At 41.9% G+C, this 15,942-nt stretch overlaps 1 protein-coding gene across 6 annotated transcripts in view; it reads left to right on the top strand.

Annotated features, from left to right (window-relative positions):
- Nucleotides 1–527: 527 nt before the first annotated feature.
- LTBP1 (latent transforming growth factor beta binding protein 1) overlaps nt 528–15,942 on the top strand; it is a 375,509-nt gene continuing 360,094 nt past the window's right edge. For all 6 annotated transcript variants that reach the window (XM_073338422.2, XM_073338423.2, XM_073338424.2 and 3 more), the window contains exons 1-2: nt 528–1,339; nt 2,493–2,563. In XM_073338422.2, coding sequence (XP_073194523.2) covers nt 909–1,339; nt 2,493–2,563 — 502 coding nt within the window. In that variant the 5' untranslated portion in view covers nt 528–908. The remainder of the gene's footprint in view (nt 1,340–2,492; nt 2,564–15,942) is intronic.

A 15,942-nucleotide genomic window follows, 5' to 3' on the forward strand; every position in this document is an offset into this window, starting at 1 on the left:
GAGGCATTAAGAATACACATTTGAATTGTACATTATAAGCGGATGCATCTGCATCAGGTTATACCATCTTATATGTTCAAATTAATCTATACAGTTCCTACACCACTGTTTAGCTAGTGTGCGTGTACATTATAGTTACAGGGGCATTCTCATATCAGAAAACAACTTTATTAACACAATATCAACCCACTCTTAAGTAGTAAAATCCCAGAAGTAAAAGATCCCTCAATGACTACATTGAGTTCTTTGTCCCTTTCTTATAAAAGTGGGGAGGCAGAAAGCCCCTAGCTGTGGTTTTCTAGACCTACACTAACTATATTTTAAAGTGTATTGTGGCTAACGTCTCAGCCCCATTTTATAGTTTTCCCAATTAGGATTTGCTGCCTGACGTCATGTCTGCCCGAGATTGGCTGTTCAGCTCTGACACTCAGGGCAGCTACATATTCTCTCCCTCTCTGAGTCGCAGAGAAACTTTAAAAAGAGTTTTTGAGCCTGATCTGGCTTAAAGACTATTTCTTACACACACAGAGACCACTGGCAGCTCCAGCAGCCTAAACATCTGCTCCTTATTGAGAACCCCCTTCCATTGCTGTTGTTCCTCCTCCCCTTTTACTGCTGCTTAGAGCTCAGGTCTTGTCCAGACCTTCATCTCCTCTAACAATGTTTCCCTGCTCTGTGGAACAACTTGTTTGCTGAAATTTCCTAACCTTTTTGGGGGCGGAGGGGGGAGAACTAAGTTCCTCTCCTAGGAAAAAGCAAAGGCGAGTGGAAGCGGCAGCACCCCGGGGGCGGTGCAGCTCGCTCGCAGGCAAAGTGAGTTGCACACACACACAAACTTTGGAGGCGAGGAAATCCTTGCATCGGGAGCTTTGTCGCGTTTGCTGGCTGCCGGGGCTCTTGCTGTGGAAATGGCTTGGATCAGGTGGGGCTTTTTGCTCTGTGCATGTGTATTTTTGTCACCGGCACTCGACGCCGCTGAAAAGAGCAGGCTGAGGAGAATCACATACGTACTGCGCCCCAGCCAGGCGGGCTCCCCCAGCAGCCGGCTGCAGAGCTCGGCTCCTCTCCGGGGCAAGCAGCAGCAGACTTTTAACGTCGCGCTGGATGCCCGGTACAGCACCAGCACCTTGGAGCGGACTCGCCGGATGAGCAAACCGGGAAGTCCCAGCATGCAGCTCCGCTTGGGCTCCAGCGTGCAGCTCCATCACAGAGCCGGTGGCCCCGCAGCCCTCTTCTCCAAGCCAACCAGGCTGGTTCAGCGCTCCAAGCTGCAGCAACGGGAGACCCGCAGCAACAGCAGCTCCAGCCCGCAGGGTCACCAGAGGCACCCGCTGCAGGGGTAAGGCGAGCTCACCCCCCCACCCCCCACTAGCCACCTCTCCCTCTCCAAGCAGCGGAGCTTCGGAGGGTCCCTTAGTGGGCTGCGGAACTAATGAAGTTACCATGCAAATACATGCCTCAGACCTCCCACCAACAGAGCAGGAGGGGCGGGCAGTGGCTTTTGCAGTCACCCTGGGGGGCATCTGAAGTAAGAGTGAGACTGATCGGCGTGGGAGGAGGGGAGCGGGGGAACTTCACGTAGCTCAACATCAGAAACGAACAGCAAGTTCACAAAGGTGCGGGTGCATGCGGAGGGGGTTCATTGCCCCAAATACAGTATCCGCGGTCGGGATATCCCAGGGAGATTCTTCATTGTTATGGTTTGACTGACGGCTGGAAAGGGGGGAGACACCCGACGTCACTGTCCCCCCGTGCCATGAGTCCCCCCACTCATTTTCTCGGCTAGCCCTGCTGCAGCAGCTCTTTAAAACTGTGCCCCTCACTGCCTTCTCGCCCCTGCTGCAAAGGCTGCAGGGCTTTGTTTGTCTTTTCCTCAGCACCTGAGCGTGGAGCTGGTAGCCAGAGCAGATTTTAGCCTTGACGGAACTTTTTTTTTTTTGGGGGGTGGGGGGGTGGGGGAGTCGGATCCAGGTTTTGGGGTCTAATCTTTGGGAAAGCCCCAAGCAGTGCAACCAGCTCCGAAATCGGTAATCTCTCTCACATGCCCCTGCAGCTGGGCGCGGGGTTGGCTTGTTAGGTCACGTGCAAGGAAAGAGCGTGTGTGGCCCCAGCTACATCCACAAATCCCATTCCCTTTGTGGGGGCAGGGGAGACCCCATTAGAGGAGGTATTGAAAACAGCGAGCTTCTGTTACGATTTAGAGCGATTGTATCTTTCAGATTAGGGGGTTTCTCCTGTGGGCTTTAAACTCCGTTTCCTGTCAACTCCTGAAATGCATTATAGGGAGCAGGGGTTTGTGGAGTGCTTGTCTTCAGGCTCCTTAGTTCTTCCCGCCTTTTCTCCCCCCTCGGTGTGGAACAGTATTTTCTGGAAGCAATAATGGTCCAGCTGTGAGCACTGTTGAATTACAGGGCACTGCTTTTAAAGCCCTGCACCTGGGCACGGGTACCTTGTCAAGTGCTGTGTTGGATTGTTTCCTTTCTTTACTACAGGGTGAATGTCTGTGGAGGACAGTGCTGTCATGGCTGGAGCAAAGCTCCTGGCTTCCAGAGGTGCACTAAACGTAAGTGTCTGTGTGGTAACTGGGGATGTCTGGCTAGCTGGGAGGGGATTTGATAGTCCAAGGTGTAGCCCCAGGCAATCATTAATCATCAGAAAATAACCTGGCAAAGTCAGAACCTACAAATTGGGGGGCTGAGGGTGTGTGGGGAAATCCCAGGCCTATGGATTATTTTTTATTAGGCGATGAGATACTAACAAGCTCACTGAACTGTTGTTTGGCTAGTAAATTTGCTTGTTTATCTCTCTGTTTCATTTGGATTTTAAATATTTACACACTTGTGAGAAGGTAGCAATGCTGTAATCTTAATGTTTGGATTTTCATTCCATTCTGAACCCCGTTTTCTGACCCTCATAACTTTCTTAAAGAATGAGCATTTCTCAAGTTGATTCTCTGCACAGAGGTGGAATTTTGGGGAAAACTTTGTAAAATGTCATTCAGATGTGTTTGAGTGATCAGAGTGTGAAGGAAACCCTTGCTGTTCATGTGTTGTGACATTTGTGAGTGGAGGGGACTTGGGACCTGAATGGGGTACAGAAGCTCCCAAACATGCAGAAGTGGGGGGTAGTTACTCTGCAGCATACACCCTCCTGGTTCCAGAGACACATGTGAGAACCACATGGCCAAGCTCTGCAGAGGGGTGGAGCACACTGGGGGAAGGGTGGAGCTGGAAAATGGCCATGCTGTAAGGCATCCTCCCTTGCATATCTACAGGAATTAACTGCGTAAAATAATTCTGGGTGGGCCAGCATTATTATTCCTTGCGTAAGGAACCCTTGCTGAGTGGGGCAGGATTCAGGGGTGGCTGTAAACTTCTTCGCAGATGCACTGTTACCCTGAGTCTTGGGAAGAGTTGGAAGCTACTGCAGGGACTCAGGCTCTCCACATGGATGGCCTAGCTTCTGCTAGGTATCCAGAAAATGAAACAGACCCTGGAACATTGATCAGTTTAGCAATCAGCAGTTTTGTTTGTTTTTGTTTTGGTTCCCTATGTGGGATTTTCCAACATAGTAGGCAATGTGGCTCTCAGTCCTCAGTGAGGTCATATATCTTTGACCTGTATGGAAAAATGTGTTAAGAACTAAAAAAAATATAATAGAATGGGTAGTTAAAGAGAACACACAGAGTACATGGTTTCCCCTTCCCAATTTCCTTTACATTGAATGCAGTCTTTCAGACTTGCATGTCCTCAAAAATGTGTGGATTGAAATAAATGTTGCTGTGTTTATTTCAACAATTTAAATGTTTAAATAAACATTCAAGTAATAGATTGAATGGCTGATTACTTATATATGTAAGGAAACAGAAATATTTTAATGTGATTAATTTCAGGGCTTGAAAATCATACCTGATACTAAGTCACTAACATGAGTAAAAATATCCGCATCATCAAGCTCCTGCACTTTAAGACATAAAACAGTTGTTCACTGTGTATTGTATTTAATCACAATGTATGACAGTCAAATATTTTCAGTACATTCAACAAATTAATTTACATCATCACATTTTTCATTTTTATACCTTCTTTCTCTTCCTGGCTTCATTCCACTTCTTTTCTCTTGTATTTCCATCAGTCACTAGTGTCTCTCTCCCTCTTTGAGCAGTTTCAGTGTCCTTTTCCTCTTTCCGTATCCCTTTATAGTTTTCTTTATTATAAATTTGTGTTCTCTCTTCTCTCCTATAATTTCTGCCTCTTTCACTTTTCCAGATTAGCCACTGATTCTTTCCTCTTTTCTCCTTTATTACTCTTTTCTAACTTCCAAGCTCCTTGCATCTGTCTTGATGCTGAATGGCTTACTCGATTCATTTTCCATTTTAATACATATGGCTTGAAAAATTTATCAGACACCTAACAGACAGAAAATTAACAGGGAGAACAGTCTTTCTCTCTAGTTCTCCCTCCTACTTTAGAGTCTCTGATTTTGGCTCCCCCTCACCAGTGATTATCTTCAGTGTTTGTCTCTGCTGCTACTCAGTTTCCCAAGATGTAGTACAGTGACATTGACCTGGGTCTTCTGAGATTGGCTTGGCCTACACTTAAAAATTAGGTTGACCTAGCTATGTCAGTCAGGGGTGTGAAAAAGCCCACACCTCTGACTGTTATAGCTGTGCTGACCTAACCCCCAGTGTAGATGCAGTTGTGTCAATGGAAGAATGCTTCCATGGATGTAGCTAATTTTGTTTGGGGCGTGGTGTTCCCACACTGAAGGAACAAACCCTTCTGTTGGTGTAGGCTGAGCCTGTGCTATAGAGTTATGCAGGCATAGCTATGCTGACATAGCTAAACTGGTATTGTCTTCATAGTGTAGACATGGCCTAAATAGTGTTCACTTGGTCGCAACTTGGCAAAGCTATGTATAGCACCAGAGGTGCTGGAGATGTATGTCTGAAGATGTAGGATGATAGCACTATGTTAGCTTAGTTTTGGAAGGGTAACTCCAAAGCCATAAGAGCCAGAAACTTCCTTTTTTAAAAGAAAGCGTGGATGTGCAGAAGTTGATGGATTTCACATATAATTACTACTCCCCCCCCCCCCCAGTGAGTAGGTTTTTGAGCCCTGCTTAATAATTTTTTCCTTACTGGAATGGCTGTATTTGGTAGGGGATACCTTCCCACATACAGAGCCCTCTGCAGGGGTGGCCGGGCCTGTAGTGCCTCCTGTTCTAGGGGGTGGCAGTCCCTCCAGGACACCCTGCTTCGAACAGCAGCTGCTGAGCTTCCCCCCCCCTCCCCCCCCCCCCCCAGCTGCTTTAATGGCAGTACTTGGTAGCCCCTTTCCTGAAACAGTGGCAATAGGGGCACTGGAGCTGATTGTGTGCAGTCTTAGGAAGAAGAAAAGGAGTACTTGTGGCACCTTAGAGACTAACCAATTTATTTGAGCATGAGCTTTCGTGAGCTACAGCTCACTTCATCGGATGCATACTGTGGAAACTGCAGAAGACATTATATACACACAGAGGCCATGAAACAATACCTCCTCCCACCCCACTGTCCTGCTGGTAATAGCTTATCTAAAGTGATCATCAAGTTGGGCCATTTCCAGCACAAATCCAGGTTTTCTCACCCTCCGCCCCCCCCCCCCCCGCCCCCCGCCCCACAAACTCACTCTCCTGCTGGTAATAGCCCATCCAAAGTGACCACTCTCTTCACAATGTGTATGATAATCAAGGTGGGCCATTTCCAGCATAAATCCAGGTTCTCTCACTCCCTCACCCTCCTCCAAAAACCACACACACAAACTCACTCTCCTGCTGGTAATAGCTTATCCAAAGTGACCACTCTCCCTACAATGTGCATAATAATCAAGGTGGGCCATTTCCAGCACAAATCCAGGTTTTCTCACCCCTCCCCCCCCCACCATACACACACAAACTCACTCTCTTGCTGGTAATAGCTTATCTAAAGTGATCATCAAGTTGGGCCATTTCTAGCACAAATCCAGGTGCCACAAGTACTCCTTTTCTTTTTGCGAATACAGACTAACACGGCTGTTACTCTGAAACCAGTCTTAGGAAGATATCACTTACACATCATGTACTAAGTGGGCAAGTGGATTTTTCAAGCTCTGGTTATAAACTACATAGTTTGGAGCTACACTGCTTGCTACGTTTACAAGTGTCACCACCTCTATTGAGCTTCTTGATCTTACAATCTGTTCCTGCTTCAGTGGGTGAGTTTATACATTCCTGTAAGTAACCAAACAGCTTTGCAGTTAATTGCCTGTGAGTAAATGTGCACCACATCCAACTTTAAGCATGGGATTGTCTCCTGGAATGCTCAATCTTTCTTTCAAAATAAATAATTTTCAAACTTAGCAAAACTCTGCTGCTCAGCAATCATATACTTATTGTGTAATAAGTATGGAGTTGTAAAGTTCTCTTTAAAAGAAAATGTGTTTAGAGCTATTTGACAATGGGAAAATAGCTTCAAACCAGCTGAGAAGATTTTTCTCAGACTCTCAAAAACATTCACCTTTAGATACAGACCACACATGGAAAATTTGAGCCCAAACAATAAATATTTTGGAAAGTTGTGAGCATGTGAAATGGACTTGGCTGCAGTGGTTATAACAAGTAAAAGTGCTATAATAAGGCACTGTCAAATTTTGAAATGTCACTCAGTTTTTATAATACATTTAATAACAGCACTTAGTGTTTGTTGCATTTTCAAAGCATTATGCAAAAACACACTAATTTAATTAATTCTCCAACATTCCTTTGAGGCAGCTAAAAAAGCATTATCCCTTTTGTTAGCAGATAGGGAAATGAAGGCAGTGAGAGAGGTTAAATGTGGCCTTGGGCAAGTCACAACAACTGATTGGCAGAGCTGGAATTGGAAATTAGGAGTTCCTGGCTCCCAGCCCCATACCCATTCCATTGGGTCATATTATTTTTCAACTGTGGTATTTGATAGTTAGTAGCAAACTCCTGTCTATTGGGTACAACTTCTCTTTATAGAATTACCCCTTTCTTTCATTTTGTTTATGATTACAAAGGGCTTTATTTTATTTTTTTTTGTACTTGGGAAATTCCAAAGATTACTCCCTGCTGTTTGCAGTACTTGGAATCTCCCAAACAGTGCATGAAAGCACTTTATAATTATAGCAGAAAGAGATAGGCAGAGGAGAATTTACAAATATATTATAAACAGTACACTAGTACAGAATGTTAATTTGAGCTGTTTCTTAGCATGCCCAGTGTAACCGTTGCATATCCTAATAAAAATACTGGTGCCTTGAGGAATTCTAGAGTCCATTAATGGACTGGGACTAATGAATGCTGGGGGGCAGGTGGGGACAGAGTTGTTGGGTTGTAATTGGTAAAAGGAAACACCAGCATGTTGTTGCAAAGATGAGGGGAAGGATACCTATCAGGTCAGGCGGATGAATAATCTGTCATTAAACTTTTCCATTTTACTATTAACTATACCTATGTTTTCCTTTCTCTCAGAACTAATTTACAAGTTGGTTCTTTTTAATCTGTTCTTTGGTTTTACTTTTAAGCACTTGTCTTTCAGTTACTCAAATTAACTTGGATAATTGGTTTCTACCTTAGCTAACTTTTTCATTTGGATAAAAGTTCTGTTTTCATTTCAGATAGAAAGATGGTCCTTAATTGCAGTATTATTACTGTGTATTTATTTGCAGTAGTGCCCCATTATGTGCTTTCCTTTCACACACTTACTGATCCACGGACAGAGAGAAGAGAGTCTGATTCTTGTATTTACATTATGCTAGAGTGCCTTGTTGGCCTCCCTGCCATTTTTATCCGTCAATTCCATTGCTGTGGGGATGGGAGAGAGTTAGGAGTCCTCCCATCAGCAGAAACATTTCAGCTACGTCTGTCAGTTTGCCCTTTTTTTGGGGAGATAGACTGCCCACAACTAGGTGAGACTTTCTCCCCATTGTCTTTGTGCCCCAGTCTTGACTTTACCTGGCAGTAATAAACTCTAACTTATATTTTTCTATCTATACTTTGAGGGATCAAGCAGTTTGTTGTCCTTCTACTGCAAATCAGATACTATGTTGTGATGTGAACTGGCACTCATTACAGCAATGTGTGGGTGTTAAATAGCATATTCAAATCAAATTTCTTAGGCTCTTCAGAGCATTCAAACAGTTAAATAGGTGTCTATAGAGGACTCAAAGAAAAGCTGTCGAATCTTCTGGGTCCTTTCTTGAGTTGGTATGTATATGCAGTTGTGTTAAGGCTTAACCACACCCATTTTTCAAATGGTATTGGGAGGAGCCTATGGGTCCAGTGTTTTCTCTGTGGGACTTCCTGGTTATTTGCTTTAAACATTGTGTACTGTGCACTGCAAAACCCCCAAACATGAACATTTTGAACAGAATGTGCAATGATTGCTGTGACACTTTGGGGTTCAACCCAGTCCAATAAAGGGTGGTTTTTACCACTTGCCCTGCAACTTTGGGTCCATTCACTTCTGTGGGTCACACCCCTGACACCAACACCCTGGCTTCCGCTGCCCAGTTATTTTTTGCAGAGTGACCCCAATGCCCTCCCAGATGGCTGCCTTCCTTCCCGTCTGAGAGAAAGCATGTTTCTCCTTGTGTTTGGTCACATGCTTTACAGCATAATAGCAGCGAGGATCCATAATTCCTCACAGTGTTAATGCATACATTACACAATGATATTAATCACCCGTGTGTTCCGCTGGTGATAGTTGAGTTGTTACCTCCCCTCCTTGTTAGCTTGAGGGCTTTGTTTACTTTATATGTAATGTATCTTAATTGTCTCTGCCTGGCATCTAGGCTGGTCAGAAAAGCAAATACATATTCCTTTGTTTAAGGTAGACTATTTATGCACTGCTTGCCAAACACATTTTAGGAACATAATTCTAGTGCACATTTATAACTCTTTGTACACACACCTTACATATTAATGATCAGTGAGTTGTTAGTTTTTCAATGATATATTGCATGCCATCTTTTGGTGTGTGTATATATCATAACAACAGTGTGTTAGGTGTTAAGTATGTCAGACCTGATCAGTTGCTGACAGAGTAGTGAACTCCAATGGGCCTCTGTCACAATTGCACATTAAGTAAACAACAAGAACATAATTTGGAGGAGGTATAGGGTGCAGAAAGAGTTGTGTAAGTACTTTCTAGGTTAAAATAGACTGGTTTAATAGGAAAATCTTCCTGATGTTTTGCTTGTGTAGCTTGACTTATGCCAAGAAACAAGTACCTCCTCTTGATAAAATGTTCCGTTCTCATTGGTATCATTTCATCCTTCACTTTAATTTGCACATAAGAAAAAAAAATTTCGTCCTTGTTAGCAAGCTTATTTAAGTAAGGAGACAGAAACATCTTTCCACATATAGATTCAGAAATTTGAGTAGTCACTTCTTGATAAAAATGAAGTAGCTTTCTCAGTCCTCTCTAGCAGGAACAGATACTCATAATCCAGATGGATTTTCTGTTATCTCTAGGTGGTGTTTTAGGCTGGGATTTTCAAAGATCGTAACAGCAAGGCACTCAAATCCCAGTTAAATTCACTTGTGTTTGAGCACCTATCTCCCTTATTTTCCTTTGAAAATAATTCAGTAGCTTTAATGATTTATTTTCTCTAACCGAATTAATGGAAAGTTCTCCAGTGCTAGATATTTCTTTCAAATATTTTTTTCACAATTGAGTTTTAAGTATTTGGTTTAATTTGTACTCCGCTAAACTCTGGATTCAAAATTAAATATCCTAGCTACAAGGTGGTCCATTTATGAATTTTTTTATTTAACTCTACTGTGTTCAATTTATTATTTGTTTCTTCCAAAATACTTCGTAGCAAAGTGAGCAAGCGCTTTGGTCAGAAGGGCTAAAATGGTGTCCACGTATTGGAACTCTAAAACTCTATGCCACAGTCCTTCTGTAATTGGTGGTGGTGGTCTATTTCCCAAACCCCTAAGGTGCTAGTAGCATGCCCAGTGTACTGTGTCTCAGAGGCAAGCACTGTAGGTGCTTCAGCAGGTAGCCTGTAGGCACTAGCCGTGGTCAGTCCCCGTAACCACTCAGACACATGGCTAAGTGAAAGGGTATTTTACTAGGGCTGACAGGAAAATGGAAAGATTGCAAATACCCTGTGTACAGAGGCTTAAAGAGTTACAATTCAAAGTGAGCAATAGCAGTTCCTGTTCGGGTCCCTGGGGTGGTCCAATTGAGTCAGGGCTCTTCAGGCATAGTGCCTGGGGTGTCCTCTCCAGTCCAGTCTCTGGCCAAGCAAATAGGCGCTTGAAGGTTTCCAAGCCAGGTTCAGTTAATGTGTCTCAATGGGGCTACTTTGCACTAGTTCCCTGCCCAGCTGCTGCTGCTCCCACATAAGTCCTACACAGAACTGTGATGTCACAGCCTGTTCTGAGTGCGGCTCTGTCCACAGATTCTGGGGCTTCTCTCCAGCTCCCTGCTGCTCAATCCCTAAAGATCCCAGACACTTCCTGGTTCAGGACCTTTTCCCTTACCTGGCCAGGGAACGGGGAGAGGGCTGATGGGGAAATGTAATCCCTGCTTAGCTGGAGGAAGGGGATGTACAGTGGGGAGGAGGCTGATGGGAGTGTTAGTCTCCTGCTTTGCAGATCCATCACACTTTGAATTCAAACCAACATTGATGACATCAGTGCTCTGGACTCTTCGGCTTTTCTGTGTATTAGAGACCTGTAAGAATGATGCATAGGGAGAGGACGCTTTTGGGTCATTGCATTTGAAAACAAAAGAAGGATGTGCAGCATCTGAAAACTTAATTTTGCTTCTACTTTCAAAACTCATTATATCATGATGCACTTAAAATGTTTTTCAGATCATGCATTTCACCTTAGTAGTATATGCTTTATAAGCTATGTTAAGAACGTTATTAGTCAAACATTTCAAGTATCAAAATATGCAATATGCAGCATGTAACCGGCCTAATAAGGTGTACTTTTGCTAACATGAAATTTTCAGTGCCTCTAGTTGAGTCCGCCTTTAATTTCTGATGAACTTTGGCATTTTAAGAGTATTCCATAAAGTTGCAAAGAGAAGAATCTTTGAGTATTTTATACATTATACTAACCAGACACTTATTTTTATATTGGGAGCAAAAGATTAAGAATATATAGTGAAGACATTGTTTTTGTCCCATTCCTAGAGGTCATGTTTACACAATCATAGAAGTCAATATAGGAATGTATCAAATGTTTTGAAATGGACCAGTTAAGAATTCCAACAATGTTGCACACTTTTATTAGATGCGTATTGAGGAAAAGAATTCCCTTTGGCCTCACAGTTATAAGAACAAAGTCCATGTGCAGAAAGATATAGATGCTCATAATGTTTCCTCCACAGGGATTACAAGGATCAGATCACTTTTCCAAAGAGTATAGTATTTTTTTTTTTTCTGAACCAAAAAAAAGCTGAATGAAAAATTTTTTATAGAACTATCTGCAAGATGGCTGTTACATTTCTTTCAGCTGATTTATAGTAAAAAAATTCTCAGTTTAATGATTTTGTAGTCCTATTTGTTGTTGTTCTTGCAGAAATAAAATAGTTTGCCAAATCCACTCAGACATAATTTTTGAAAATTATTCCTATGAGATATATAATCAAATGGTTGTGGGGAAAAAAAATGAATGGCCAGTAATTTGTAGGTGCAGTGTCTTTGCTTGCCTCCTTTGGAATAATGTTTTGAGATCTATGGATGAAAAGAACCATATAAGTGCTAAGTATTGTTGATATGTGTTTATTTTTAATGTGTTCACAGTTAACGTGTTAATATTAAAGTCTCATAATTATTCCTGACTTCAGTCATTCTAGCAGTTCAGCGTTAATGTTGTCTGAGTATGACCCTTGGGTCCAGTCCTACAGTTATATCTACACAGCAATTAAACAGTTGTGGTTGGCCTGCGTCAGCTGACTTGGGCTCCTGGGGTTTGGGCTGCTGGGCTGTAAAATTGCTGTGTAGAAGTTTGGGCTTCAGTTGGAGCCTGAGCTCTGGGATCCCACAATGGGGAGAGTCCCACAGCCTGGGCTCCTGCGTGGGGCCAAACATCTACACAGCAATTTCTAGCCCTGCAGCCCAAGCCCTGCAAGCCCAAGTCAGCTGACCTGAGCCAGCTGTGACCATGCTGAGGGTCTTTTATTCCAGTGTAGATGTACCCAAACAGGCTATGGACACTTACAAAATGAAGAACATTTATGATTGCACTGTCTCTCTGGCCTACCTTTTTAAAAATGTTGACCATCCTTCCCGTTCCAATTTTATAGAGACTGTGCCGTGGCTGCACGTTCACTCCACCATAATACAGTTCAGATCTTAATAGTTAACAGACAGCTGTTGGTCTGCTGTCCAAATTCAGCTCTCTGTTTCAGTGATGTAAATCCAGAGTAATACCATTGAGTTCAATGCTGTTACTTTGGATGTATACCATTGTACTGATAGTAATTGAAAGACTCCAATGAGTTTACACAAGTATCTAGGTTGTTCAAATAAACCTAATATTGAACTTCGAATCACACGGTGAAATTTGCCACATACAGATGGCCAGCAAAAGGTCCAGTCCTTAAGACTCACTTCTCCAGAGAAAAGGGATTTTTTTCTGATGGCCCTCTGCACAACGGTGAATTTCACTCATGGAGAATACTGAAATATCACTTCAGTATATACAAAGATAACAATGTATTGGACTAAATACAATATTATATTAATATAAAAATAGTACTTACCATGCCCTGTTATACTGCACCTGTACGAGCCTATTCTAGTATGGCGTGGAAAGGAACTTGAAACCACTGCTTCTGGAGCAGGTGGTATTATCACAACTCCACCTTTTTTCACAGAATCTAGAACATAGAATATCAGGGTTGGAAGGGATCTCAGGAGGTCCTCTAGTCCACCCCCCTGCTCAAAGCAGGACCAATCCCCAACTAAATCATCCTAGCAAGGGTTTTGTCAAGCCTGACCTTAAAAACCTCTAAGGAAGAAGATTCCACCACCTCCCTAGGTAACCCATTCCAGTGCTTCACCACCCTCCTAGTGAAAAAGTTTTTCCTAATATCCAATCTAAACCTCCCCCACTGCAACTTGAGACCATTACTCCTCGTTCTGTCATCGGCTACCACTGAGAACAGAGTAGATCCATCCTCTTTGGAACCCCTTTTCAGGTAGTTGAAAGCAGCTATCAAATCCCCCCTCATTCTTCTCTTCTGCAGACTAAATAATCCCAGCCTCACCTCATAAATCTTGTGCTCCACTTTTGTTGCCCTCCACTGGACTCTTTCCAGTTTTTTCCACATCCTTCTTGTAGTGTGGGGCCCAAAACTGGATACAGTACTCCAGATGAGGCCTCACCAATGTCGAATAGAGGGGAATGATCACGTCCCTCGATCTACTGGCAATGCTTCTACTTATACAGCCCAAAATGTCGTTAGCCTTCTTGGCAACAAGGGCACACTTTTAACTCATATCCAGCTTCTCGTCCACTGTAACCCCTCGGTCCTCTTCTGCAGAACTGCTGCCTAGCCGCTCAGTCCCTAGTTTGTAGCAGTGCATGGGATTCTTCCAACCTAAGTGCAGGACTCTGAACCTCATCAGATTTCTTTTGGCCTAATCCTCTAATTTGTTTGTCCCTCTATATCCTATCTCTACTCTCCAGCATATCTACCACTCCTCCCAGTTTAGTGTCGTCTGCAGACTTGCTGAGAGTGCAATCCATGCCATCCTCCAGATTATTAATGAAGATATTGAACAAAACCGGCCCCAGGACCGATTCTTGGGGCACTCAGCTTGACACCGGCTGCCAGCTAGACAGGGAGCCATTGATTACCACCTGTTGAGCCAAACGATCTAGCCAGCTTTCCATCCACCTTATGTCCATTTATCCAGCCCAATCTTTAACTTTTCTCATCTTTACCTAAAATTGATCCAGACATCTTTTCCAGATTTTACTGCACTGGAATCTGAAACAATGCCACATTTACGTTGTTTTAATCTTACCTCTAGTGACTATATATTTTTAACTTTTTTATATTCATTTTGTCTGGCAATTTATTTTATATGGGAGAAGGTAGCAAAAAGAGATCAAAGCAGATATTTTTGGAAATTAATAAAGGATAGGTAATATTTCATCAAACCCATGGAAGCTGATGCATATTGTGACAATGTGTGCATTAATGGAGCTATTGAGAAGCCGCTATTCTATTTGAATTGGTGGCTGGCTATGTGCTGTTAAAAATTCAACATGGATTTATCGTTTGAACAAGAAGAAAATATTTAAAGTCTGGGCTCACTAGAAATAATACAAGACTTATAAAGTTATAAATTAAAGTCATTATTTTCATTTAATTAAAAATTCAATGTTGAGAGTGAAAAATATCTGAATCCATCACTCAAGAGACAAGCAAAAACCAGTTGCCTGATAGAGCTGGTCTTTAAATAATAGTCAAGAATGTATGGAGAACTTTGAAAAGACTTTGAAGTGACTTTTGACAAAGGTTTGCTTAGTGAAAGTGATCCTAAATGCAGGTTTTACTGTACAGTTCAATTTATTAAAGGCTACACTGGAGACACTGAAAAAATAAACTTGAAAACAAAATAACGTTATTAGAGAGGAAGAACTTTACAGTTCAAGGTGAAAATCAAGAGTGAAGTTTTTAAAAACCACAACTGGGGTCAGATTCTCAAAAGTGCTGAGCATCCGGCAACTCCCATTGAAAAAAATCTGATCACTTCATTAGGGTGCCTTAGTACAAGCTGATGTCTTCTGAAAATCTGTCCCAAAATGTATGGATATTTTGGACCAAATTTAGCCCTGTGTAAACAGGCACAGATATATTTGACTTTGGTGGAGCTATACCATCTTATACTAAGCATGAATTTGACCCTATTTGCTCTCTTATATGAAACATTTTTGGGTTGAAATTATTTTTTTTTTCTTATTTCTTATATTAAATCTTTGTTTCTCTGTTAACTATTTTTTTACATAACGTTAATAAAAGTCTCTGTAAATTCATTAAAACTAACTTTGAATTTGAAGACTTTAAGTAATGTTCTGTGTTATCAATTGATCTTCAGGCAATTAAAAATAAAATAACACTTCTTGTATAATATTCCCAGACAAAAATTATATTAAAATGGAATTAGAGTTGAGAGTACATATCAGTAATTTAGGAAAAAATACATTACAGGGAAGTTGATATTATCCGAAAATTGAGTATTATATGACACAGAAATTCAAACCTGCGCATATATATATGTAATTAGGGCACCCAAGTAACCTTAACTGTTCCCTGTAGTGATGCCATCCAGTAACCGCCATGATTATGATTATGAGGCATTGTATTGTTTGTGGTTTGAGATTAAATGTAATTTTTAAAAAGACACATTAGTTTTTTTTTCTTCCCCTCTCCCCCCCCCCCTTGTGATGTCACTATGGGGCAGAGTTAAGATTGCTTTGAGTGCCCCAACTGTGCAGTTCTATACCTTAACATGTTTGGCTTTCTTTTAAATTTAATCTTGACTCTGAATTTCCTGGGCTTATAAAACTAGGCTTTTGAGATGACTGAAACATTCCTGTGATGTATATATTACCCTGTATTACTGACTGTTTGTTTTGTTTCAGCCTTAACTCCATCTTAACACAGTTTCTGTCTAGGAATTTCCTTGGTTGTTTTGTTTAATTAAAAATTCCATAAATGCACAGTAAACAATACATTCAAAAAGAATGTTTGCATGTGGTATTTCAAAAAATGTACATATGAAATATCAACATTAAATTTAAAAAAAAATCTTTCATAACCATATTCACCAGTATGTTCTCACTGCTTTATGCCATTCTCTAGTAGCACAAAGCAGACAGAGTGAACTGGTCAATTAAGCTCTTTGCAGCACCAGAGCAGTG

The sequence above is a fragment of the Lepidochelys kempii genome, chromosome 3, assembly GCF_965140285.1.
Source record: "Lepidochelys kempii isolate rLepKem1 chromosome 3, rLepKem1.hap1, whole genome shotgun sequence".
NCBI classification, from domain to species: domain Eukaryota; kingdom Metazoa; phylum Chordata; order Testudines; family Cheloniidae; genus Lepidochelys; species Lepidochelys kempii.